This window comes from Stegostoma tigrinum, chromosome 6 (assembly GCF_030684315.1).
Source record: "Stegostoma tigrinum isolate sSteTig4 chromosome 6, sSteTig4.hap1, whole genome shotgun sequence".
Taxonomy (NCBI): Eukaryota; Metazoa; Chordata; class Chondrichthyes; order Orectolobiformes; family Stegostomatidae; genus Stegostoma; species Stegostoma tigrinum.
Genome location: NC_081359.1, coordinates 108,496,607 through 108,522,138, shown reverse-complemented (window position 1 = coordinate 108,522,138; position 25,532 = coordinate 108,496,607). Strand labels below are relative to the sequence as shown.

At 46.3% G+C, this 25,532-nt stretch overlaps 1 protein-coding gene across 2 annotated transcripts in view; it reads left to right on the top strand.

The window, feature by feature from the left end:
- The window catches only part of LOC125453517 (P2Y purinoceptor 3), a 56,139-nt gene extending 30,903 nt beyond the window's left edge, over positions 1 to 25,236 (top strand). For both annotated transcript variants that reach the window (XM_048533223.2, XM_048533222.2), the window contains one exon: positions 24,174 to 25,236. In XM_048533223.2, coding sequence (XP_048389180.1) covers positions 24,220 to 25,218 — 999 coding nt within the window. In that variant the 5' untranslated portion in view covers positions 24,174 to 24,219 and the 3' untranslated portion in view covers positions 25,219 to 25,236. The remainder of the gene's footprint in view (positions 1 to 24,173) is intronic.
- The last annotated feature ends 296 nt before the right edge of the window (positions 25,237 to 25,532 follow it).

Genomic DNA, 25,532 nt, shown 5'->3' with positions numbered 1-25,532 from the left:
GAGGCATTAGCCTGCATTTATTACATTGCAGGAGGCCTACCAGACAAGGCAGGCAGACTCCGGCATGGCCATAGCAATTACAGACACACGGCTCAGGGATGGATAGGGCTGGCAGCTTAATGTTCCAGGGAATAGATGCTATACGAAGGATGGGGGGAGGGCAAAAGAGAACGGAGGGTTGTTTTTTTAATTAGGGATAACATTTCAGCTGTACTTAGGGACATTATTCCTGGGAATATGCACAGGGAAGTTGTTTGAGAGGAACTGAGAAATAAGAAAGGGATGATCATGATATTGGGATTGTACTTTAGACACCCAGCAGGAAATTGAGAAACAAGTTTGTAAAGGGATCTCAGTTATCTGTCGGAATAATAAGGTGGTTATTGAAGGCAACTTCAGCTTTCCAAACATAGGCTTGGACTGCTAAGTGTTAAGCGCTTCAATGGAGAGGAATATGTTAAGTGTGTACAAGAAAATTTTCTGATTCAGTGTGTGGATGGACCTACTGGAGAACATAGAACATTACAGCACAGTACAGGCCCTTCGGCCCTCGATGTTGTGCCGACCTGTTATACCGATCTCAAGCCCATCTAACCTACACTATTCCATGTACGTCCATATGCTTATCCAATGACGACTTAAATGTACCTAAAGTTGGCGAATCTACTACCGTTGCAGGCAAAGCGTTCCATTCCCTTACTACTTTCTGAGCAAAGAAACTACCTCTGACATCTGTCCTATATCCTTCACCCCTCAATTTAAAGCTATGCCCCCTCATCCTCGCCGTCACCATCCTAGGAAAAAGGCTCTCCCTATCCACCCTATCTCACCCTCTGATTATTTTATATGTTTAAATTAAATCACCTCTCAACCTTCTTCTCTCTAATGAAAACAGCCTCAAGTCCCTCAGCCTTTCCTCGTAAGACCTTCCCTCCATACCAAGCAACATTGTAGTAAATCTCCTCTGCACCCTTTCCAAAGCTTCCACATCCTTCTTATAATGCGGTGACCAGAACTGTACACAATACTCCAAGTGCGGCCGCACCAGAGTTTTGTACAGCTTCACCATAACCTCTTGGTTCCAGAACTCGATCCCTCTATTAATAAAAGCTAAAACACTGTATGCCTTCTTAACAGGCCTGTCAACCTGGGTGGCAACTTTCAAGGATCTGTGTACATGGACACCGAGATCTCTCTGCTCATCTACACTGCTAAGAATCTTACCATTAGCCCTGTACTTTGCCTTCCGGTTACACCTACCAAAGTGCATCACCTCACACTTGTCTACATTAAACTCCATTTGCCACCTCTCAGCCCAACTCTGCAACTTATCTATGTCTCTCTGCAACCTACAGCATCCTTCATCACTATCCACAACTCCACCGACCTTAAGTGTTGTCTGCAAATTTACTAACCCATCCTTCTACGCCCTCATCCAGGTCATTTATAGAAATGACAAACAGCAGTGGACCCAACACCGACCCTTGTGGTACACCACCAGTAACTGGTCTCCAGGATGAACATTTCCCCTCAACAACCACCCTCTGTCTTCTTTCAGCAAGCCAATTTCCGATGCAAACTGCTATATCTCCCACAATTCCATTCCTCCACATTTTGTACAAGGTGAAGGGGCAAAACATGACCTACTCATGGGAAATAAGGCAAGGCAGGTGACTGAGGTGTCAATGGGGGAGCACTTTGGGGCCAGTGACCATAGCTCTATTAGTTTTAAATTAGTAATGGAAAAGGATAGACCGAATCTAAAAGTGAAGTTCTAAATTGGAGGAAGGCCAATTTTGATGGTATTGGGCAAGAACTTTCAAAAGTTGATTGGAGGTAGATGTTTGCATGTAAAGGGATGGCTGAAAAATGGGAAGCCTTTATAAATGAGATAAAAAGAGTTCAGGGAGAGTATGTTCCTGTTAAGGTGAAGTGCAAGGCTGGTTTGTGTAGGGAATGTTGGGTGACTATAGAAGTTGAGGTTTTGGTCAAGAAAAAGAGGGAAACGTATGTCAGGTAGACAACAGGGATTGAGTGAATCCGTAGAGGAGTTTAAAGGCAATAGGAGTATACTTAAGATGGAAATCAGGAGGACAAAACGGGGACATAAGATAGCTTTGGCAAATCGGGTTTAAGGAGAATTCAAAGGGATTTTGTAAATACATTAAGGACAAAAGGGTATCTACGGAGAGAATGGGACACCTTAAAGATCAGTAACGCTGCCTATGTGTGGAACCACAGGAGATGGGGAGATACTAAGGGAGTGTTTTGCATCAGTGTTTACTGTAGAGAAGGATATGGAGGATATAGAATGTGGGGAAGTAAATAGTGACATCTGGAAAAATGTCCTTATTACAGAGGAGATGATGTTGGATATCTTAAAACGTGTAAAGGTAGATAAATCCCTGGGACCTGATCAGGTGTACTCTAGAACTCTGGGACGCGAGGGAAGTGATTGCTGGGCCCCTTGCTGAGATATTTGCATCATTGATAGCCACGGGTGAGGTGCCAGAGGACTGGAGGTTGGCTAATATGGTGCCACTATTTTAAAAAGATGGTAAGGAAATGCCAAGGAACTATAGACCAGTGAGCCTGATATCAGTGTTGGGCAAGTTGTTGGAGGGAATCCTGAGGGACAGGATTTACATATATTTGGAAAGGCAAGGACTGATTAGGGATAGTCAACACTGCTTTGTGCGTGGGAAATCATGTCTTATGAACTTCATTGAGTTTTTTGAAGAAGTAAGAAAGAGTTTTGATTGAAGGCAGAGTGGTCGGCGTGATCTACATGGATTCCAGTAGGGTGTTCGACAAGGTTCCTCATGGTAAACTGACTGGCAAAGTTAGATCACATGGAATAGAGGGAGAAGAAGCTATTTTGATACAGGATAACAAAATGTGAGGCTGGATGAACACAGCAGGCCCAGTAGCATCTCAGGAGCACAAAAGCTGACGTTTTGGGCCTAGACCCTTCATCAGAGATGGGGATGGGGTGAGGGTTCTGGAATAATTAGGGAGAGAGGGGGAGGCGGACCGAAGATGGAGAGAAAAGAAGATAGGTAGGGAGGGGATAGGTCAGTCCAGGGAAGACGGACAGGTCAAGGAGGTGGGATGAGGTTAGTAGGTATGAGATGGAGGTGCGGCTTGGGGTGAGAGGAAGGGATGGGTGAGAGGAAGAACAGGTTAGGGAGGCAGAGACAGGCTGGACTGCTTTTGGGATGCAGTGGGTAGAGGGGAAGAGCTGGGCTGGTTGTGTGGTGCAGTGGGAGGAGGGGACGAACTGGGCTGGTTTTGGGATGCGGTGAATGGGATCCTCTCCACCTATCTTCTTTTCTCGCCATCTTCGGTCTGCCTCCCCCTCTCTCCCTATTTATTCCAGAACCCTCACCCCATCCCCCTCTCTGATGAAGGGTCTAGGCCCGAAACGTCAGCTTTTGTGTGCTCCTGAGATGCTGCTGGGCCTGCTGTGTTCATCCAGCCTCACGTTTTGTTATCTTGGATTCTCCAGCATCTGCAGTTCCCATTATCACTATTTTGATACAGAACTGGCTCAAAGGTAGAAGAAAGAGGTCAGTGATGGAGGGTAGCCTTTCAGACTGGAGACCTGTAAGCAGCTGGGTCCACTGCTTTTCATCATTTATATAAATGATTTGGATGTGAACATAAGAAGTAAGGTTAGTAAGTTTGCAGATAACTTCAAAATTGGAGGTGTAGTAGACAGCTAAGAAGGTTACTTTAAAGCAAAACTGGATCTTTATCTGACTGGGCCGAGGAGTGGCAGATGATGTTTAATTTAGATAAATGTGAGCTGTTGCATTTTGGAAAGGCAAATCAGGACTGGGCTTATATATTTAATGTTAAGGTCCCTGGCGAGTGTTGCTGAACAAAGAGATCTTGGAGTGCACTTCATAGTTCCTTGAAAATGGAGTTGAAGGTAGACAGGGTATTGAAGAAGGCACTTGGTACGCTTTCCTTTACAGGTGAGTGCATTGAGTATAGGAGTTGAGAGGCCATGCCATGGCTGTACATTGATTAAGCCACTACGGGAATATGGTGTGTAATTGTGGTCTCCCTGCTACAGGAATATGTTGTGAACCTTGTAAGGGTTCAGAAAAGATTAACAAAGATGTTGCCAGGGTTGGAGTGCTTGAACTAAAGGGACAGGCTGAATAGGCTGGGACTGTTTTGTCTGGAGCATCAGAAGCTGAGACCTTATAGAGGTTTGTAAAATCATGAGGGACATGGATAGAGCAAATAGACCAGGTCTTTTTCTCAGGGTGGGGGGAGTCCAAAACTAGAAGGGCATAGGTTTAAAGTGAGGGGGGAAAGATTTAAAAGGGATCGGAGGGGCAACCTTTCCATGCATGGTGCGTGTATGGAATGAGCTGTCAGAGGAATTGGTGGGGGCTGGTACAATTAGAACATTTAACAGGAATCTGGATGGGTGTGTGAATAGGAAGGCGTTAGTGGGATATGGGCCAAATGCTGGCAAATGGTATTAGATTTAGTTAGGATATCTAGTTGGCACGAACGCGTTGGACCAAAGAGCCTGTTCCTGTGCAGAGATACATATATCTCTGTCTCCATGGTAGCTTATGCCTTAGTCTCCTTAGCTATTCTAGTGGATTATTGCTAGGTTGGGGTTATGGACTTGAATGTAATATCCTTTACAGGAACTCAACCCCAGTGACACAATTTTAAAATTTCTTACTGAACTGAGAGGCTTACAAACATTTCCTTTCAGCAACTTTGTTCCTTCACACCAGATGTGATTCCCTCCTTTGCTGTCTCTCCCAAGTCTGATTCTAACTTTTAATGTAAGGCCCCAAATTCTGAGCTTCTAAATTCATTGTAAAGTCATAGAAATGTACAGCACAGAAGCAGACCCTTTGGTCCGACTCATCCATGCTGACCAGATATCCTGGACCAATCTTAAACATTTGCCAGCATTTGACCCATATCCCTCTAAATCCTTCCTTTTCATATACCCACTCACATGTCTTTTAAATGTCTTCCACCACTCCCCTTGCAGTTCATTCCACACATCACTCTCTGTGTGAAAAGGGTGCTCCTTTGGGTCCCTTTTAAGTCTTTCCCCTCTCAACTTAAACCTATGCCCTCTAGATTTTGACTCCCCTATCTTGGGGAATAAGACCTTGTCTATCTATGCCTTTCATGACTTTTAGAAACCTCAGCCTCTGTTGTCGGGGAATATAGTCCCAGCCTATTTAGCCTCAACCTATGGCTCAAACCCTCCAAAACACGCAACATACTTGTAAATCTTTTCTGAGCCTTTTCAAGTTTAATTACATCCTTATAATAACAATCAGTATTCACTCTTATCGATCTAGGATCCCATAATAACTTGGAAACTTTGAGTTAAATTATCATTTAATCTTCTAATTTGTTAGAATTAAACATGTAGAGTAAAAGTCAGGAGATTTTGGGAATCTCTTTCCCACAGTATAGGTGGATGGAGGGGGTGTGGGTCATTGAATGTTCTTAAGGTTGAGGTGGCTAGATCCCTGAATAACCCAAGGTTATCAGAGGTAGTCAGGACTGTGGAGATGGGGCTGAAATTAGATAAACCACGATGGTGTTGAAAAGTACAGCAGATTTCGAGGGGTTGAAAGGCCTACTCTGGCTGATAATTAGCACATTCATATAACAGACCAGGAGCTGAAAACTACTTGCAGCCTAACTGTAAGGGCACAATGTTTTCACGAGTGCATAATAGCTTTGTGTCGATCTAAATTTAGCTTGCTGGCCTTCATTGCTCAGACCTTGGAGTATCAGTGTTGGAATGTTATGTTGTGGTTGTGAAGATGTTGGTGAGGCTTCTTCTGGAGTACTGTGTCCAGTTCTGATCAACCTGCTTTAGAAAGGATATCATTAAGCTGCAGAGCGTTCAGAAGAGATTTACCAGAATGTTGCTGGGAGTGGTGGGCTTGAGTTAGAAGGAGAGGTTGGATAGCCTGGGACTTGTTTCATTGGAGTACAGGAGGTTGAGATTTTTAAGTTGAGGATTTTTAAGAGGAGGAAGATTTAAAAAAAGACATGGGGGCAATTTTTTTACACGGAGAGCGATTTGGTGTGTGGAATGAACTTTCAGTGGAAGTGGTGGATGTGGGTACAGTTAGAACATTTAGAAGACATTTACATAAATGCATGAATAGGAAAGGTTTGGAGGGCTACGGGCCAAGCACGGGCAGGTGGGATTAGTTTAATTTGGAATTATGGTCTGTGTGGTCTGGTTGGACGAAAGAGTCTGTTTCCTGTACTAAACACCTCTATGACTACTAAATGCATAAAGGCATTACAGAAGCTTGGGAATTATTCGAGAGGAAAGTCATATGTTTACTATAATGATTATAGAGATACTCCACAGTGTCTTATCAACCCACTGTAAATACTTCAAAGCAGTTCCGAAGACAGTGGATTCTTTTCAGGTTCCTAGCAATGTAGAGCATTGGACAAAGAAAGAACAATGTTTATTTAGTTCACTCATCCAGGTAAGTAGAACAAGAATGGAATTTTTGACTGAACATATTAATCTCCATCAGCCAGTCGACAATAACAGCTTACATTTGTATAGCAGTTTGGTTGTACGCAACTTGAGTATTGCAAAAAACTTTGTCAAAACTGTCCATTTTGTGCTCATCAGGATAATTTGCAAGAATATCAATTTAAGGCCGAGCCAACATTTGTACTGCACAAGGGGAGAGCACTGCTTATTTGGCTAATGAACAAGTTGGTGATTGTTACATCTGGTGTTGCCACTGAAAATATGCTGGTTTTGTTTAAATTTTAAACAAAGCAGGTTGACTCTGATTGGTCCGAGCAGTTCCCTGAGTAATGAACCAATCAATGGCTGTCAGTCATTTTGTTGATATGAAACAGATGTGGTGTGTATGTGCTGTTTCTATTTGCAGAAATAAGGCATGCTGCTGTCGACGGGAGCCTGTCGTGCATTGTATCACCTACATTATGTCTGTGATTGCACAATTACCAGAATGGGCTTGGGGGAGGAGGGGTGGTGGGTGGGTCTTTGTGAAGTTATGAAAGGCCGTTTAGCATTCCAAGCCTTTATTCGTTCAAGAATCTGCGTTCATTTTGGACACCATCTTAAACAAATAGGACTGTCATCTGTTCCCCAGACTACTCCAGATAGCATGAGAACTTTGCACAAAATCTAAACTGTATACATGTTGTAAAGAGGAAATGTTAAGCCTGCCAAAGTATACTTCTCCCTGCACGAGGGCCTTGGCCTCTGCTGGGACCTGATTTCAGATCCTGCACCCCCCCCCCACCCCGGACACTGTGGAGCACTTTTTACGCATATTCTCAGGGGAATTTGAGACAGCGAACGTCATACTTGCTATAGTGACCATCTTCACCAGTGAAAGGAAGCCCAGCTGCAACTTTTCTTTTCCTATGAAGAACCAACGACTGAAGCATACAAAATAGGAGCAGGAGGAGGCCATTCGGCCCTCTGAATCTGCTCCACCAATAAATATGATCACGACTGATCATCCAACTCAGTCCCTGTTCCCACTTTCTCCCCATATCCTTTGACCCCTTTCGCCCTAAATATGATCCCTTCTTGAAAACGTTCACCACTTTGGCCCCAGTTCCTTTCTGTGGCAAAGAATTCCGCAAGCTTGCCACTGTCTAGGTGAAGATATTTCACTTCATCTCAGTCCAAAATGGCCCACTTCATATCCTTGGGCTCTGACCCCTAGGTTCTGGACTCCAGCCAGGCAGACACCACTTTTGAATAATAATCCGTCTCTCAGGCAAATCGGATAATTTTCCCATTAATCTTCTACGGCAGTCAGTAAGTGGTTTGGCATGTTCCAGTCTTGCTGAAACATGGAAAGGAGTTTGGATTTTGGCTTATTGCCCTCTGATGTCAGAGTAAAGTTAGCAGCATAGTGACAATGCCGTTGGATCAGTAATCCAGCTTCCCATGCTATTGCTGTGAGGAACCAAGTTTCAAACCCCACCATAGCCGCTTGTGAAACATAAATTCGATGAATAAATCTGGAATCGAAAACTAATCTCCGTGATGGTGACTGTGAAACTATTATCGATTGATGTCGTTTAGGAAGGATATTAGCTATCCTTTACTGGCCTGGCCTCACTGTCACTCCAGACCCACAGCAATGTGCTTGACTCTTAGCTGCCCTTTGAAATGCCGCTAGCAAACCACTCAAGGTCAGGGGCCTTTAAGGATAGGGAATAAATGCTGGGCAATGCCCATTTCCTGTGAAAGAATGAAGGAAAACATGCTGCAGTAGGGTTGGTGAGGGGTGAACAATAGTGGGAACCTGAACCATACTATACTTTTCCAGAGAATCAGCAGGAGCATGAGTGACCTACTCTGTTGTAACTGTTCCAAGAAGAAGGTCAAACATAACATTCAAGGTTATTAACCTAACTTAACCTAAAGTGGAATGACTGAAGATAATAGTGTAATTTGGCAATGGGCTGAAGGGCCTCATCTATACTGTACAATTGTATGAAAAGGGAGATCTGGGGGAAAAGGGACCTCTTCCCTACATGCCTGTGGTAAGCTGTGCAAGATTGGAAGCCAAAGGGGCATTCGATAAAGGTGTTTGTCATTTAGCTTTCTCATCCTTCCTGATTGTCAGTTTACTGGATGGCTGGCTCACGATGCAAAGCGATGCCAACAGCATGGGTTCAATTCCTGTGCCAGCTGAGGTCCCTGCCTTCTCAAACTTGCCCATTTCCTGCAGCATGATGACCCTCTGGTTAAACTCGCCACCAGTTGTTTCCACTGTCTCTCGAGGGAGTTTGGGACTGTGATAGTTTTGATCAGCATCTAGGTTTTTTTTTGCTTGAAAGAAAATGTTTCTGGAGAAGATGGTTTGGTACAGACAACTCAGAATTTGATTTGATTTGTTATATGTACTGAGATACAGTGAAAAGTATTGTTCTACATGCTCTCCAGACAAGACATACCACACATAAGTCCATCAGGGTAATAGAACAGAATGCAGAGTACAATGTGAGATAACAAGGTGTGGAACTGGATGAACACAGCAGGCCAAGCAGCATCTCAGGAGCAGGAGAGCTGACATTTCGGGCTTAGACCTTCCTATTATCTCTCGCAGAATACAGTGTTGCAGCTACAGAGAAGGTGCAGAGACAGATCGACTCTAATATATGAGAACTCCGTTCATAAGTCTGATAACTCCGCAGTGGAAAGGAGTAACTCCCAATCCCCAGGGACCACCTGAGGAAACAAGTAAGAAGAAAGAAATGAGAGGCTGACTCAAAACCTCAGGATTTATTGGAGAGAGGGGAAGGGAAGGTCAGGGCAGAACTCTGAAATGGCTTTGAGGCCTGTCCCACCTACCTGCCTGGAGTTAGCTGTACTCTCCATCCAAGATGCTGGTCCTGCTGCTCAGTTACACTTTTAAAATATAGGAGAGGGACACCCCCTCTCTCAGCCTTCCTAAACTGCAGACTTCTTCCAAGCTGGACAGCCCTCTATTGGCTATCGAGCTTTGGAAATGCACCAACGTGACAATAATAAATCAAATTAAATCTCCTGCTCTCTCTTCTTTGTAACAGCTTGGTGTTGCCATTTTCAGTACTTGAGACTTTTGCATCAATTAACGGCTAATTAAGGGCAAGGAGGGTGCCCTGTGGCCGAATGATGTTGGCAAAACAACAGGCTAGCCAGTAACGAGTGTTTTTAGCACGTCTTACCTCAGTACTCTCCCACAAAGGGAAAGAAACTGTCCTACCTCTACCCTATTAACTACCCTAACTATCTCATACATTTCAGCAAGGTCATCCATCTTCCTTCTGTATTCCAACAAGTACGGGCCCAATAAAAATCCAGAAGAACTGTGGATGCTGTAAGTCAGGAACACAAACACAAGTTCCTAGAGAAGCTCAACAGGTTTGGCAGCACCTGTGAAGAGAAAATCAGAGCTAACGTTTCGGGTCCAGTCACCCTTCCTCAGAACAGAGTACAAGCCCAACCTACTCAACGTCTCATAAGATGCTCCCTCCGTACCTGGTATCAGCTGAGGGAACCTTCTCTGGACTGATTCCAATGCCTACTACTCATTGGGGGCCAGTTAGCTCAGTTGGCTGGATGGCCAGCTTTCGATGCCACCAACAACAGGAGTTCAATTCCTGCGCCAGCTGAGGTTACCACGAAGGTTCTTCCTTCTCAAATTATCCTTTCAGCAGAAATTAACCCTCAGATTAAACCACCACCAGTTCTCTCTCGCTAATGAGAGCAGCCCTATGGTCTGGTGAGACCAAGATGACTTTGCATCTTTCCTAAGATAAGGGCCCAGGACGTCACAATATTCCAGCTGTGATCTGACTAATGCCTTGTATAGTTTTAGTAAAACCTCCCTATTTTTATACTCCACTCCCTTTGAAATAAAGGCCAACATTCCATCCTCCTGTCTATTATTACCTACTGAACTTCTGTGACTCATGAACAAGGAATTGAAAATTCCTCTGTTCTGTAGCTTCTATCTTCCAGGCTTATCTCTTGCAAAGGCTGTCAAACCACTGCAGAGAATATTTCCATTAACTTCAAGGCTATTCTGTTGATGGATCTCTGAAATAACTTTGGACACTAGTAGTGGAAGCTTTCCTTTATATGCACAGACATTCCGGGCTCAGTTGGCTTAACTTCATCATTGTCCTATATGAGGCAAGGTAAGAATTTTCCTTTGCAAAAAAATCACAGAATCATGCAATATAGAGGAGGTCCTTGGGTCTGTTGTGCCTGCACCGCCTCATTTAATTGAGCATCATTCCGTCGTGCCAATTTCCTGTTTTATCCCCATATCTCTTTTTATTCAAATAGTCATCCAATGCTCCTCATGAATGACACAATTAAACCTGCCCCCACCACATTTCCAGGCAGTGCATTGCAGACCCTACCCACTGAATGAGAAAGCTTTTTCCCACATCACCCTTGCTTCTTTTGCATGTCTCTTTAAATCTGTGCCCTTTTGTTCTTGTTCATTTTACAAGTGAGAACAGATTCTCCCTGTCTACAGCGGGCCAGCATCAGAGGAGCAGGAAAGCTGACATTTTGAGTCTGGACCTTTCTTCAGAAAATTGCAGCCTGTCCTGCTGTGTTCATCAACACCTAGCTCATCCCCGACTCCCTAACCTGTTCTTCCTCTCAACTATCCCCTCCGCCCACCTCAAGCCGTACCCCCATTTCCTACCTATGAACCTCATCCCGCCCCCTTGACCTGTCCATCCTCCCCGGACTGACCTATCCCCTCCCTATCTCCCCACCTACACTCACCTCTACTGGCTCCATCCCATCCTCTTTAACCTGTCTGTCTCCTCTCCACCTATCTTCTCCTCTATCCATCTTCAATCCGCCTCCCCCTCTCTCCCTATTTATTTCAGAACCCTCTTCCCCCTCCCCCTTTTCTGATGAAGGGTCTAGGCCCGAAACGTCAGCTTTTGTGCTCCTGAGATGCTGCTTGTCCTGCTGTGTTCATCCAGCCCCACACCTTGCTATCTCAGACTCCAGCATCAGCCATTCCTATTATCTCCTCTCCCTGTCTACTCTGTCCAGCCCACTTATGACTTTAAAAACCTCTACCAAATCTCCTCATGGCCTTGTTCTCTCCGCAGAAAATGGCCTCAACTTCTTCAATCTATCCTCATCACCGTGGTTTCTCGTTCCCGGAACCATTCTCGTTCCCGGAACCATTCTCGTAAATTGATTTTGTGTTATCTCCAATGTGTTGACATCTTTTCTACAATGTGGTATCCAGAAACTTGTCTTAGAACCATTTCCCAGTATTACGTTCAAAAACTGAGCTCAACAATAAAGACAACATGCATTTAACACTTTTGCAATAAAACACCCAAGTTGCTTCACAGGAACAAATTTCAAACACAATTTTGAAACTGAGCCACACAAAGGAATTGCAGACAATGAATTCAAGCCTTTTGCAAAGAAGAAGCGAGAGAAGTAGAAAGGACTGTGTTGGAGATTCCTGAGCTTGGGGTTCAGGCAACAGAATGCACAGCTGCCAATGGTGAAACAAATAAAACAGGAGTTGATTGAGAGGCCAGAATTCGAGGAGGGCAGAAATATTGGAGGGTTGTTCAAAGTTTACAGAGATTGGAAGGGTAAGGGACTGTTGGAGGAGGTTACAAAGGTAAGGGGGATTGTAGGGACTGGAAATGGTTACGGAGAGCAGGAACATTGTCGGGGTGAGAGGAGTTTATAGAGTTGGGAGATTTGCATGATTGGAGGGTGTTACATAGTTAGGGATGTTTGTAGGGGTGGAAGAGATAACAGAAATAGGGTGAATTGGAGCATGTTGCAAAGATAGAGGTTGTAAATGGTTGCAGAAATAGTGATGTTTGTGGTACTGCAGGTGGTTGCAGTGATAAGGAGAGATGTAATGGTTAAAGAAGCTTCTAGAGATAGTGAGGGGTATAGGGGCTGAAGGACGTTATAGGGATAGGCACAGGTTAGAGGAAGTTATAGAGGTAGGGAGAGGTGTAGAGATTACAGGAGGTTATAGAGAGGGGTGTAAGAGTAAGAGGAGCTTCTAGAGATAAGGAGGTTATAGACACGGAGAAATGTTGGGAATAGAGGAGTTTATAGAGATAGGGTGGAGTTGTAGGGGTTAGAGGAGGTTATAGAAATAGAGAGGAGTGTAAAGGTTAGCGGAAGTTATACAGATAGAGAGTGGTGTAGGGGATAGAGGGTGTTGGAGATAAGGAACATGAGAGCACAAAAACTGATTATCACCTTGACATTTGTGAGATCTTGCTGTGTACATTAGCTGCTGATTCTTCGATGTGACGGCAGTGGCTACAGCTCAAACTGGACCTTGCTGTTTTTTTAGACTCAAAGTGATCGTGAAAGTGTGATATAAAGGTAAGGCTGGGCGGCTTGACATGAAGGGGAGAGCAGCAATATATTTATCAGCTTTCTCCAAATTTACTAAGTATTCAAAAAGATGAAATCTTGCCGGGATGTGGAGAGAAGTAAGCAGGCATGGGCAATATATGAATTGCTCCTTGAAATGGCCAGCATGTCTACTATGGTATGAATGGTTATCTCCTGTGCTGTAACACTTCATATTTTTTCCCTCACGTGCATACCTAGTTTTCCTTTAAACATCTCCATACCAGTAGTGTCCCTGTGATATTGGATTTTGCCATATCGCATTCTTTGAGGGACAGAATTTTCTTTCATTGATCATTCTATTGGATTTATCTATGATTTCCTTTTTATTCATTGATGGGAAGGGGCACTGCTGTCTGCCAGCATTTATTGCACATCCTTAATTCCCCCTGGTGAAGGTGGTGGTGAGCTGCCTTCTTGAACCACTGCAGTCCATGTGCTGTGGGTTGACTCACAAAGCCCTTAGAGAGGGAATTCCAGGATTTTGACCCAGTGATAGTGGAGGAATGGCGATATAAGTTTCTGTTTCCAAATAGTATCTTGTTTCCAAGTCATAATGGTGAGTGGTTTGGAGGGGAACTTGCAGGGGGGGTGGTCTTCCCATGTATCTACTGCCCTGGTCTATCTAGATGAAAGTAGCTGTGGGTTTGAAGGTGCTCAGGTAGGATCCTTTGAATTTTTTTTTCCCCCTTCATTCAAGGGATAAGGGCCTCACTGGCCAGGCCAGCATTTATTGACCATCTCTAATTCGCAGAGGGCAGTTAAAAGTCAATCACATTGTTATCACATATCAGTCAGACCAGGTGAGGATGGCAGATTTCCTTCCCAAAAGGAGGGACCTTAGTGAATCAGGTGCATTTTTCCCTGACAATTGGCGATGGATTGATGATTAGGCTCTTTGTTAGGGGTTTTTTGTAATTGAATTCAAATTCTACCATCTGCAATGGCAGGATTCGAACCTGGGTTAGCTGAACATTACCTGGGTCTCTGGATTATCAGCTCAGCAATAAAACAACTGGGCCATCACCACCTACTATGCAATGCGATGCATCTTGTAGATGGCTGTTACTGAGTGTTGGTGATGGAGGAACTGGATGTTTGTGGATATGATGCCAATATTTTCATATGTGATTCTGTGTTAAATTTTGTTGGACTCTGTTCAGTGAGGCACTTTAGATATTCCATGGTATTAAGGGCACGTGAAGGTTGCGAGTTACCTGTTAATTAGACAGAATTTAGGGAGGACCTTCTGGAAAGAAGAAAAAAAAATTAAAAATGATAACCAGCTTAAAAATAAATAGTAGACATTAGTCTGTTAGATTCTGGACAGTTAAGTGGAACTTCCAAAAGGGAAATAAGATAAATGTTAGACAGATGGTTAACCACATTACAGCCAAGCTGCACAGTTGCCAGTAGCTGATCGAGATTCAGTTCCACAGGGGACAATGACATTTACCCTCTCTCAAAAGCAAATAGATTGGCAGGCATTGTGCTCCTAAAGCAAAATGTCTCATCAGCAAATTGTGTGCTGTGCGGCCGTCAGCTAAACAAGTCTTTCCCCCCCGCCATCTTCCAAATTTTCAATGTGGACAAGAGAGATGTTCAAACAAAATGACAGATAGTAATTTGTCCCTGTGCTTTTTCTCAGTTCCCATCCAACAATCTGTCACTAGGTTTGGAAGAAGAGGCGAGATTTTACTGGGCCTCCTTGAAGCTTCATTTCTTTATTCATTCACAAGATGAGGGCATCATTGGCTAGGCCAGCATTTATTGCCCATCCCTCACTGTTAAGAGTCAACTGTGTTACTGTGGGTCTGGAGTCACATGTAGTCCAGACCAGTCATAGAATCCCTACAGTGTGGAAACAGGCCCTTTGGCCCAACAAGTCCACACCGATCCTTGGAGCATCACAACCAGAACCACCCCACTATAACCCACACACCCCTGAACACTACGGGAAATCTAGCTTAGCCAATCCACCGAGCCTACACATCTTTGGACTTTGAGAGGAAACTCATGCAGACAAATTCCACACAGCCACTTGCCTGAGGCTGGAATTGAACTCCGGTCCCTGGCGCTGTGAGGCAGCTGTGCTTAGCACTGAGCCACCGTACCACCCCAGGTAAGGAAGGCAGTTCCCTCCCCTAAAGGACATTAATGAACCAGATTGTATTTTTCCCCAACAAGCAAGAATGTATTCACAGCCATCGTTTGATTCTTAATTCCAAATTTTTATTGACGTAATATTCCACCATCTGCCATAGTGTGATACTCAAAGCTGGGTCCCTAAAACATTAGCGATAATGGGAACTGCAGATGCTGGAGAATCCGAGATAACAAGGTGTGGGGCTGGATGAACACAGCAGCCCAAGCAGCATCATAGATTAGATCCCCTACAATGTGAAAACAGGCCCTCCGTCCCAACAAGTCCACACTGCCCTATGCAACATCCACCCAGACCCATCCCCCTATAACCCACACATCACTGAAGACTACGGACAATTTAGCATGGCCAATCCACCTAACCTGCACATCTTTGGACGGTAGGGGGAAACCGGAGCACCTGAAGGAAACCCACACAGACACGGGGAGAATATGCAAACTCCGCACAGACATAATTGGAACTGCAGATGCTGGAGAATCCAAAATAACAAAGTGTGGGGCTGGATGAACACAGCAGCCCAAGCAGCATCATAGATTAGATTCCCTACAATGTGAAAACAGGCTGTTCGGCCCAACAAGTTACACTGCCCCATGAAGCATCCACCCAGACCCATCCCCCTATAACCCACACATCCCTGAAGCTCCTGTGCTCCTAAGATGCTGCTTGGCCTGCTGTGTTCATCCAGTCCCACTCCTCACTGACAGTCTCCTGAGGGTGGAATCGAACCTGGGTCCCTGGCACTGTGAGGCTGCAGTGCTAACCACTGAGCCACGGTGCTGCTCAGAGGAGCATAAAAGCTGACATTTCGGGCCTAGGTCCTTCATCAGAAATGGGGGAGCGGAAGGGGGTTCTGAAATAAATAGGGAGAGAGGGGGAGGTGGATCAAAGATGGACAGAGGAGAAGATAGGTGGAGAGGAGACAGACAGGTCAAAGTGGTGGGGATGGAGCCAGTAAAGGTGAGTGTAGGTGGGGAGGTAGGGAGGGGATAGGTCAGTCCAGGGATTCCATCAAGGAGGCAGGGATGAGGCTGGTAGGTAGGAGGTGGGGGGTGGGGCTTGAGGTGGGAGAAAGGATGGACAGGTTAGGGAGGTGGGGAAAAGCTGGGCTGGTTTTGGGATGCGATAGGGGGAGGGTAGATTTTGAAGCTGGTGAAACCCACATTGATACCAATGGGCTGCTGGATTCCCAAGCGGAATATGAGTTGCTGTTCCTGCAACCTTCGGATGGCATCATTGTGGCACTGCAGGAGGCCCAGGATGGACATGTCGTCTGAGGAATGGGCGGGGGAGTTGAAATGGTTCGCGACTGAGAGGTGCAGTTGTTTATTGTGAACCGCGCGGAGGTGTTCTGCAAAGAGGTCCCCAAGCCTCCGCTTGGTTTCCCCAATGTAGAGGAAGCCACACAGTGTACAACGATACAGTATACCACATTGGCAGATGTGCAAGTGAACATCTGCTTGATGTGGTAAGTCTTCTTGGGGCCTGGGATGGGGGTGAGGGAGGAGGTGTGGGGGCAGGTGTAACACTTCCTGCGGTTGCAGGGGAAAGTGCAGGGTGTGGTGGGGTTGGAGGGCAGCGTGGAGCGAACAAGGGAGTCACGGAGAGAGTGGTCTCTCCAGAAAGCAGACGGGTGGGGATGGAATTCTATCCCCTATTCCCAATTCCTCTGCCTCCGCCGCATCTGCTCCCACGATAAGACATTCCACTCCCGCACATCCCAGATGTCCAAGTTCTTCAAGGACCACAACTTTCCCCCCACAGTGATTGAGAACGCCCTTGACGGCGTCTCCCGTATTTCCCGCAACACATCCCTCACACTCCGCCCCCGCCACAACCGCCCAAAGAGGATCCCCCTCGTTCTCACACACCACCCCACCAACCTCCGTATACAACGCATCATCCTCCGACACTTCCGCCATCTACAATCCGACCCCACCACCCAAGACATTTTTCCATCCCCACCCCTGTCTGCTTTCCGGAGAGACCACTCTCTCCGTGACTCCCTTGTTCGCTCCACACCGCCCTCCAACCCCACCACACCCGGCACCTTCCCCTGCAACCGCAGGAAATGCTACACTTGTCCCCACACCTCCTCCCTCACCCCTATCCCAGGCCCCAAGATGACATTCCACATTAAGCAGAGGTTCACCTGCACATCTTCCAATGTGGTATACTGCATCCACTGTACCCGGTGTGGCTTCCTCTACATTGGGGAAACCAAGCGGAGGCTTTGGGACCGCTTTGCAGAACACCTCCGCTCAGTTCGCAACAAACAACTGCACCTCCCAGTTGCATACCATTTCCACTCCCCCTCCCATTCTTTAGATGACATGTCCATCATGGGCCTCCTGCAATGCCACAATGATGCCACCCGAAGGTTGCAGGAACAGCAACTCATATTCCGCCTGGGAACCCTGCAGCCTAATGGTATCAAATTGACTTCACCAGTTTCAAAATCTCCCCTTCCCCCACCGCATCCCTAAACCAGCCCAGTTCGTCCCCTCCCCCCACTGCACCACACAACCAGCCCAGCTCTTCCCCTCTACCCACTGCATCCCAAAACCAGCCCAACCTGTCAAGGCCTCCCTAACCGGTTCTTCCTCTCACCCATCCCTTCCTCCCACCCCAAGCCGCACCCCCATCTACCTACTAACCTCATCCCACCTCCTTGACCTGTCCGTCTTCCGTGGACTGACCTATCCCCTCCCTACCTCCCCACCTATACTCTCTCCACCTATCATCTTTTCTCTCCATCTTCGGTCCGCCTCCCCCTCTCTCCCTATTTATTCCAGAACCCTCACCCCATTCCCCCTCTCTGATGAAGAGTCCAGGCCCGAAACGTCAGCTTTTGTGCTCCTGAGATGCTGCTTGGCCTGCTGTGTTCATCCAGCCTCACATTTTATTATCTTGGATTCTCCAGCATCTGCAGTTCCCATTATCCCTGATGGCACTTTATTGGTTCTTAATGCAATGCTATTTTTGCTGTGGACTAATGCTTATAGTGAAGAGTTACTTAGTGTGTGTGTGTGTGAGAGAGAAAGGTGTGTACGTGTGTGTGTGTGTGAGAGAGTGAAGTGTGTAAATGCGCATGTGTGTGAGGTGTATAAATGTTTGCCTGTGTTTGTGAGAGAAGTGTGCAACTGTGTGTGTGTGTGTGTGTGTGTGTATATACGTGGTATTATTGCTGGGCTGTTAATCCAGACACCTACATGCCCCCGGTTCGAATCCCACCAGGGCAGGTGGTGGAATTTGAATTCAGTAAAAAATATCTGGAATTAAGTATCTAATGATCTTGAATCCATTGGCGATTGTCAGAAAAACCCATCTGGTTCACTAATGCCCTTTAGGGAAGGAAACTGCCATCCTTACCTGGTCTGACCTACATAGATAAGCTGCAGAGCTGGGCTGAGAGGTGGCAAATGGAGTTTAATGCAGACAAGTGTGAGGTGATGCAGTTTGGTAGGAGTAACCGGAATGCAAAGTACAGGGCTAATGGTAAGATTCTTAGCAGTGTAGATGAGCAGAGAGATCTCGGTGTCCATGTACACAGATCCTTGAAAGTTGCCACCCAGGTTGACAGGGCTGTTAAGAATGCATACAGTGTTTTAGCTTTTATTAATAGAGGGATCGAGTTCCGGAACCAAGAGGTTATGGTGAAGCTGTACAAAACTCTGGTGCGGCCGCACTTGGAGTATTGTGTACAGTTCTGGTCACCGCATTATAAGAAGGATGTGGAAGCTTTGGAAAGGGTGCAGAGGAGATTTACCAGGATGTTGCTTGGTATGGAGGGAAGGTCTTACGAGGAAAGGCTGAGGGACTTGAGGCTGTTTTCATTAGAGAGAAGAAGGTTGAGAGGTGACTTAATTGAAACATATAAAATAATCAGAGGGTTAGATAGGGTGGATAGGGAGAGCCTTTTTCTTAGGATGGTGAGGGCGAGCACGAGGGGGCACATGTTTAAATTGAGGGGTGAAAGATATAGGACAGATGTCAGAGGTAGTTTCTTTACTCAGAGAGTAGTAAGGGAACGGAACACTTTGCCTGCAACAGTAGTAGATTCGCCAACTTTAGGTACATTTAAGTCGTCATTGGACAAGCATATGGACGTACTTGGAATAGTGTAGGTTAGACGGGCTTGAGATCGGTATGACAGGTCGGCACAACATCGAGGGCTGAAGGGCCTGTACTGTGCTGTAATGTTCTATGTTCTATGTGACTCCAGACCCACAGCAATGTGGTTGACTCTGAACTGCCCTCTGGGCAATTAGGGATGGGCAATAACTGCTGCCTGGCTAGTGACGCCCTCATCCCCGTAATGATGAAAGTCAAATGCATATCCAGAGCCCACAGCTGCTCCTCATATGACAAACCCTTAATGTGCAGGATCATTCTTGTAAATATCTTTGACATTCCATATAAATCCTGACATAGTCTGGTAGTGAATGAACAAACAACCTTTAAAAGGAATATTAGCCAAAGGCAGGAAATCATTATGTAAACCTTAACCACAGATTAAAGAACTGTTAAAATCTGAGAGAACACTAACTCTTCTTTTATACTCATTCATGGGATTTGAGCACCATTGGCCAGGCAGCATTTATTACCCATCCCAGGTTGCCCTAGTGGAGCGTACATAAACTTTGGGGAGTCAGGAGGTGACTTACTGACTGCAGGCCCATCAGATCATGATCCTGTTGTAATCTGAGGCAACCTACTTTGGGCCCACTACACCTCCAATTTTGGTATCATTTGCAAACTTACCAACCGTATCTCTTTATTATTCATGTCCAAATCATTTATATAAATGATGAGAAACAGTGCACCCAGCACCAATCTTTGTGGCCCTCCATTGGTCACAGGCCTCCAGTCTGAAAGGCTACCCTCCACCACCACTCTCTGTTTTCTACCTTTGAGTCAGTTTTGTATCCAAATGGCTAGCTCTCGCTCCATTCTGTGTGCTCTAAGCTTGCTAACCAGTCTGCCATGAAGAAGTCTGGCCAGTTCCTGTTCATAGTTTAGATTAGATGGGCATCAGATCGGTATGACGTGGCGGCACAACATCGAGGGCCGAAGGGCCCGCACTGTGCTGTAATGTTCTATGTTCTATAGTATTTAAATAGCTAATCCAGTTCAATTTCTGGTCAATAGTAACCCCCAGGATTTTGATAGAGTGGGATTTAGTCATGTTAATGCCATTGGATGTCAAGGGCCGATTGCTAGATTCTCTCTTGTTGGAGATGGTCATTGTGTGGCATTTTTGTGACTATTACAGTCGAATCTGGACTTAATTGAACCTTTGACATCCAAATTACACAAACTCTTTCCCTACCAGACCATGTTAGGATTGATTTGAAATGTCAAAAATATTTACAAGAATGATGGGGGATCTAGGATTTGTCATATGAGGAGCGGTTGAGGCTCGGGATCCGCATTTTCCTTGCATCGTTGTGTGGTGAGGGCGTCACTGGCCAGGCAGCATTTATTGTCCAATCCTAACTGGCCAGAGGGCAGTTCAGAGTCAATGACATAGTTGTGGGATGGGAGTCACATGTAGGCTGGACCAGGTAAGGATAGCAGTTTCCTTCCCTAAAGGCCATTAGTGAACCAGATGGGCTTTTCCGACAATGGACAATGGAGTCATAGTCATTAGGTTCTTATTTCCAGATATTTTTTATTGACTTCAAATTCCATCATTGACCCTTGATAATGGGAACTGCAGATGCTGGAGAATCCAAGATAATAGTGTGGAGCTGGATGAACACAGCAGGCCAAGCAGCATCTCAGGAGCACAAAAGCTGACGTTTCGGGCCTAGACCCTTCATCAGAGAGGGGGATGGGGAGAAGGAACTGGAATAAATAGGGAGAGAGGGGGAGGTGGACCGAAGATGGAGAGAAAACAAGATAGGTGGAGAGGAGAGTATAGGTGAGGAAGTAGGGAGGGGCTAGGTCAGTCCAGGGAAGATGGGCAGGTCAAGGAGTTTGGGATGAGGTTAGTAGGTAGGAAATGGAGGTGCGGCTTGGGGTGGGAGGAAGGGATGGGTGAGAGGCAAAACAGGTTAGGGAAGCAGAGACAGGCTGGGCTGGTTTTGGGATGCAGTAGGGGGAGGGGACGAGCTGGGCTGGTTTTGTGATGCAGTGGGGGGAGGGGATGAGTTGGGCTGGTTTTGTGATGCAGTGGGGGGAGGGGAAGAACAGTTCTTCCCCTCCCCCCCACCGCATCGCAAAACCAGCCCAGCCTGTCTCTGCTTCCCTAACCTGTTCTTCCTCTCACCCATCCCTTCCTCCCACCTCAAGCCGCACCTCCGTTTCCTACGTACTAACCTCATCCCGCCTCCTTGACCTGTCCGTCTTCCCTGGACTGACCTATCCCCTCCCTACCTCCTCACCTATACTCTCCTCTCTACCTATCTTGTTTTCTCTCCATCTTCGGTCCGCCTCCCCCTCTCTCCCTATTTATTCCAGAACCCTCTCCCCATCCCCCTGTCTGATGAAGGATCTAGGCCCGAAACGTCAGCTTTTGTGCTCCTGAGATGCTGCTTGGCCTGCTGTGTTCATCCAGCTCCACACTTTGTTATCCATCATCTACCCTGGTGGGATTCAAACCTGGGCCCCTGGAGTGTTATCTAGGTCTCTGGATTAACAGTACAGCAATAACACCACCAGGCCATTCTAGCTGATGGAATTTAGAAGGGTGAGGAAGGGAACTGATTGAAACTTGTAGAATACTGAGGCCTGGATAGAGTAGATATTGACAAGTTGTTTCCACTAGTAGGAGAGACTAGGACCTGAGGGCAAATCCTCAGAGTGAAGTGATGACCCTTTAGAACTGATATGAGAAGGAAGTTCTCTAGCCAGAGGGTGGTGAATCTGTGAAACTCATCGCCTGCACAGCCCTCTGTAGTGAAGTCATTAAGATTATCAAAGAGCGAGATAGGTTCTTGATTACTAATGCAATCAATGGTTACAGGGAGAAGGCAGTAGAATGGGATTGAGAAATATATCCGTCATGATTGAATGGCAGAGCAGACTCAATGGGTTGAATGGCCTAAATCTGCTCTCAATGGAACCTTCAACTATTACCCTTATATTTATTGCTCAGTCTTTAAGTATAGGAGTTGGGAAATCATGTTGAGGTTGTGTAAGATTTTGGTGAGGTTTCTTCTGGAGTACTGTCTCCGATTCTGGTTGCACTGTATAAGCAGGGGATTACTAAACTGGAGAAAGTTCAGAAGAGATTTACCCGGATAATGCCAGGAATGGAATGTTTAAATTATAAAGAAAAGCTGGGACTTCTTTCACTGGAGTGTAGGAGGTTGAGGAGTGACCTGTCAGAAGTTTATAAAATAATGAGGGGTATAAATAGAGTTAATACTGATTATCTTTTCCCTAGGATGGGGGAATTTCAAGATTAGGGGGCACATTTTTAAGGTGAGAGGAGAAAGGCTTGAAAATAACATAAGGAGCAAACTTTATACACAGTGTGTGAACTCAAATTCTGGAGGAGGTGGTGGATGTGGATACAGTTACAATATTTAAAAGAAGATGCAAGGAGGATTTATGAGGGCAGAGGAATGAACATGATCTATGGACTTCAGTAAGGCATTCAACAAGGTTCTTCATGGTAGACTGGTTAGCAAGATTAGAGCACATGGAATAGAGAGAGAGCTAGCCGTTTGGATACAAAACTGACTCAAAGGTAGGAAACCAATGGTGGTGGCCACTTTTGGAATACTGCATACAATTCTGGTCTCCCTGCTATAGGAAGGATGTCGTGAAACTTGGAAGGGTTCAGGATTTACGAAGCTGTTGCCAGGGTTGGAGTGTTTGAGCTACAGGGAGACACTGCATACGGGCAATTTAGCATGGCCAATCCACCTAGCCTGCACATCTCTCTCTGGGCTCTGGGAGGAAAGCGGAGCACCCGGAGGAAGCCCACGCAGGCACGGGGAGGATGTGCTATTCTCCCTGGACCATATGAGCCTGAGGGGTGACCTTATAGAGGTTTATAAAATCATGAGGGGCATGGATAGAGTGAATAGGCAAGGTCTTTTCCCCAAGGTGGGGGAGTCCAAAACTAGAGGGACATAGGTTTAAATTGAGACGGGAAAGATTTAAAAGGGACCTGAAGAATAACTTTTTCATACAGAGCATGGTGCAGGTATGGAATGAGCTGCCAGAGGAAGTGATGGAGATGGGTACAATTACAATATTTAAAAGATATTGGGATGGGTACATGAATAGGATGGGTTTAGAGGAAATTGGAACAAAAACAAAGTGCTGGAAAAGCTCAACAGATCTGGCAGCATCTGTGGAGGAGAAAACAGAGTCAACGTTTCGGGTCCGGTGGCCCTTCCTCAGAAATTTTACAGCATCCGCAGTTCTTGTGGTTTTTATTTAGAGAAAAATGGGCCAAATACTTGCAAGTGAGATTAGGTCAGATTGGGGATACCTGGGTGGTGTGCGTGAGTTGGACTGAAGGGCCTGTTTCCATGCTGTATGACTCTATGGCTCCAATACTCTGAGTGATTAGATTAGATTAGATTACCTACAGTGTGGAAACAGGCACTTCGGCCCAACAAGTGCCCACTGCCCCTTGGAGCATCCCGCCCAGACCCATCCCCCTATAACCCACACACCCCTGAACACTATGGGTAATTTAGCATGACCAATCCACCTAGCCTGCACATCTTTGGACTGTGGGAGGAAACCAGAGCACCCGGAGGAAACCCACGCAGACACGGGGAGGATGTGCAAACTCCGCACAGACAGTTACCCGAGGCAGGAATCGAACCCAGGTCCCTGGCGCTGTGAGGCTGCAGTGCTAACCACTGAGCCACCGTGTCACCCAAAACAAGTTTTATCAAGAATCAGGTGTATTTTGTTTTGGGGGTGATGGTTGAATGGTACGGGTATTGAGGGATAAAGAATCAAGGCATGTGATTGGGGTTGGGGCACAGATCCAAAAATATCGAACTGAATGGAAGAACAGGCCTGAGGGACCGAATAGCTTCTTCCTGTTGCCGAGGTTTCCTATTCAAATTTTGCTTTTTGTTTGCACAGGGCCAAGCGAGAGGAGTAACAATCGTGGCATTCAGGAGACAGGAACATGAATGATTCCACCCACGGCCTTCGGCCCAGTCCTCCGAGCAAAGGCTGCACGTATCAAGAGAAATTCAAGAACATTCTACTGCCCATCACCTACTCAGTGGTCCTCGTACTTGGCCTGACTCTAAACCTGACGGTCATTGTTCAGATCTGGCTCTCTCAGAAGCCGTTGACCAGGAATGCTATTTACATGGTTAACTTGGCCACAGCCGACATCCTGTATGTCTGCTCCCTACCGCTCCTGATCTACAACTACATTCACATGGACTACTGGCCCTTTGGCGAGACCCTGTGCAAGGCCACCCGCTTCCTCTTCTACGCCAACCTACACGGGAGCATCCTCTTCCTCACCTGCATCAGCTTGCAACGGTACATTGGCATCTGCCACCCGCTGAGCACCTGGCATAAGAAGCGGGGCGCTGGGTTTGCATGGGCAGTCTGTGGCCTGATTTGGACCTTTGTGGTGGTGGTGTGCGCTCCCACCTGGAAATTTGCTTCCACCGGGATCCAGCGCAACAGGACGGTGTGTTATGACCTGAGCAGCCCCGAGCAGTCCCTTTATTACTTCCCGTACGGGATTACCCTGACGGTGCTAGGCTTTACCATCCCATTCGCGGGGCTGCTGGCATGTTACTGTGCCATGGCAATGGAGCTCTCCAAACCTGACCAGGAGCTGGGCCACACCATCCGCTGCAAAAAGAGCAAGGCCCTGAGGATGATTGTCATCGTGGCCATAGTCTTCATCATTAGCTTCTTGCCTTTCCATCTGACTAAGACTGCCTATCTCATCATCCGTGCTCAGAGCTCCGTCTCCTGCCTGATGCAACAAGGCTTTGCCCGGGCCTACAAGGCCACGAGGCCACTGGCGAGCATGAACAGCGTCATGGACCCCATTCTGTTCTACTTCACCCATGAGAAGCTCAGGCAGAGCACACGCTTGCTGTTACAAAGGGTCAACACCAACCTGAAGGCCAGGGTGCACAAGAACGAGGAACGATGAGTCCTGACCTCCCTCACCTTCATCCGGCCACATCAGCCGACTCGGGCAGAGCCTGGTTTAAGTTAGTCCCATTGAATTGGACCAGTACGTCCCACCCAGTGATGACCACACGCCTGACTGCATGGCATGATTTGCAGGATTGACACGTTTGGAGTGTGGCCTGCATGAGCCTCAAACAAGCAACACCTTACACAATACGCTACCACCCGAGCCCCCGGTGCTGGTAACTGAGCACTGGAGTAAGTGTGATGGCCAGAGATGAGTAACCTCATTGACAATGCACTGGCATAGACTTTTGTTTTAACCCAAACTGC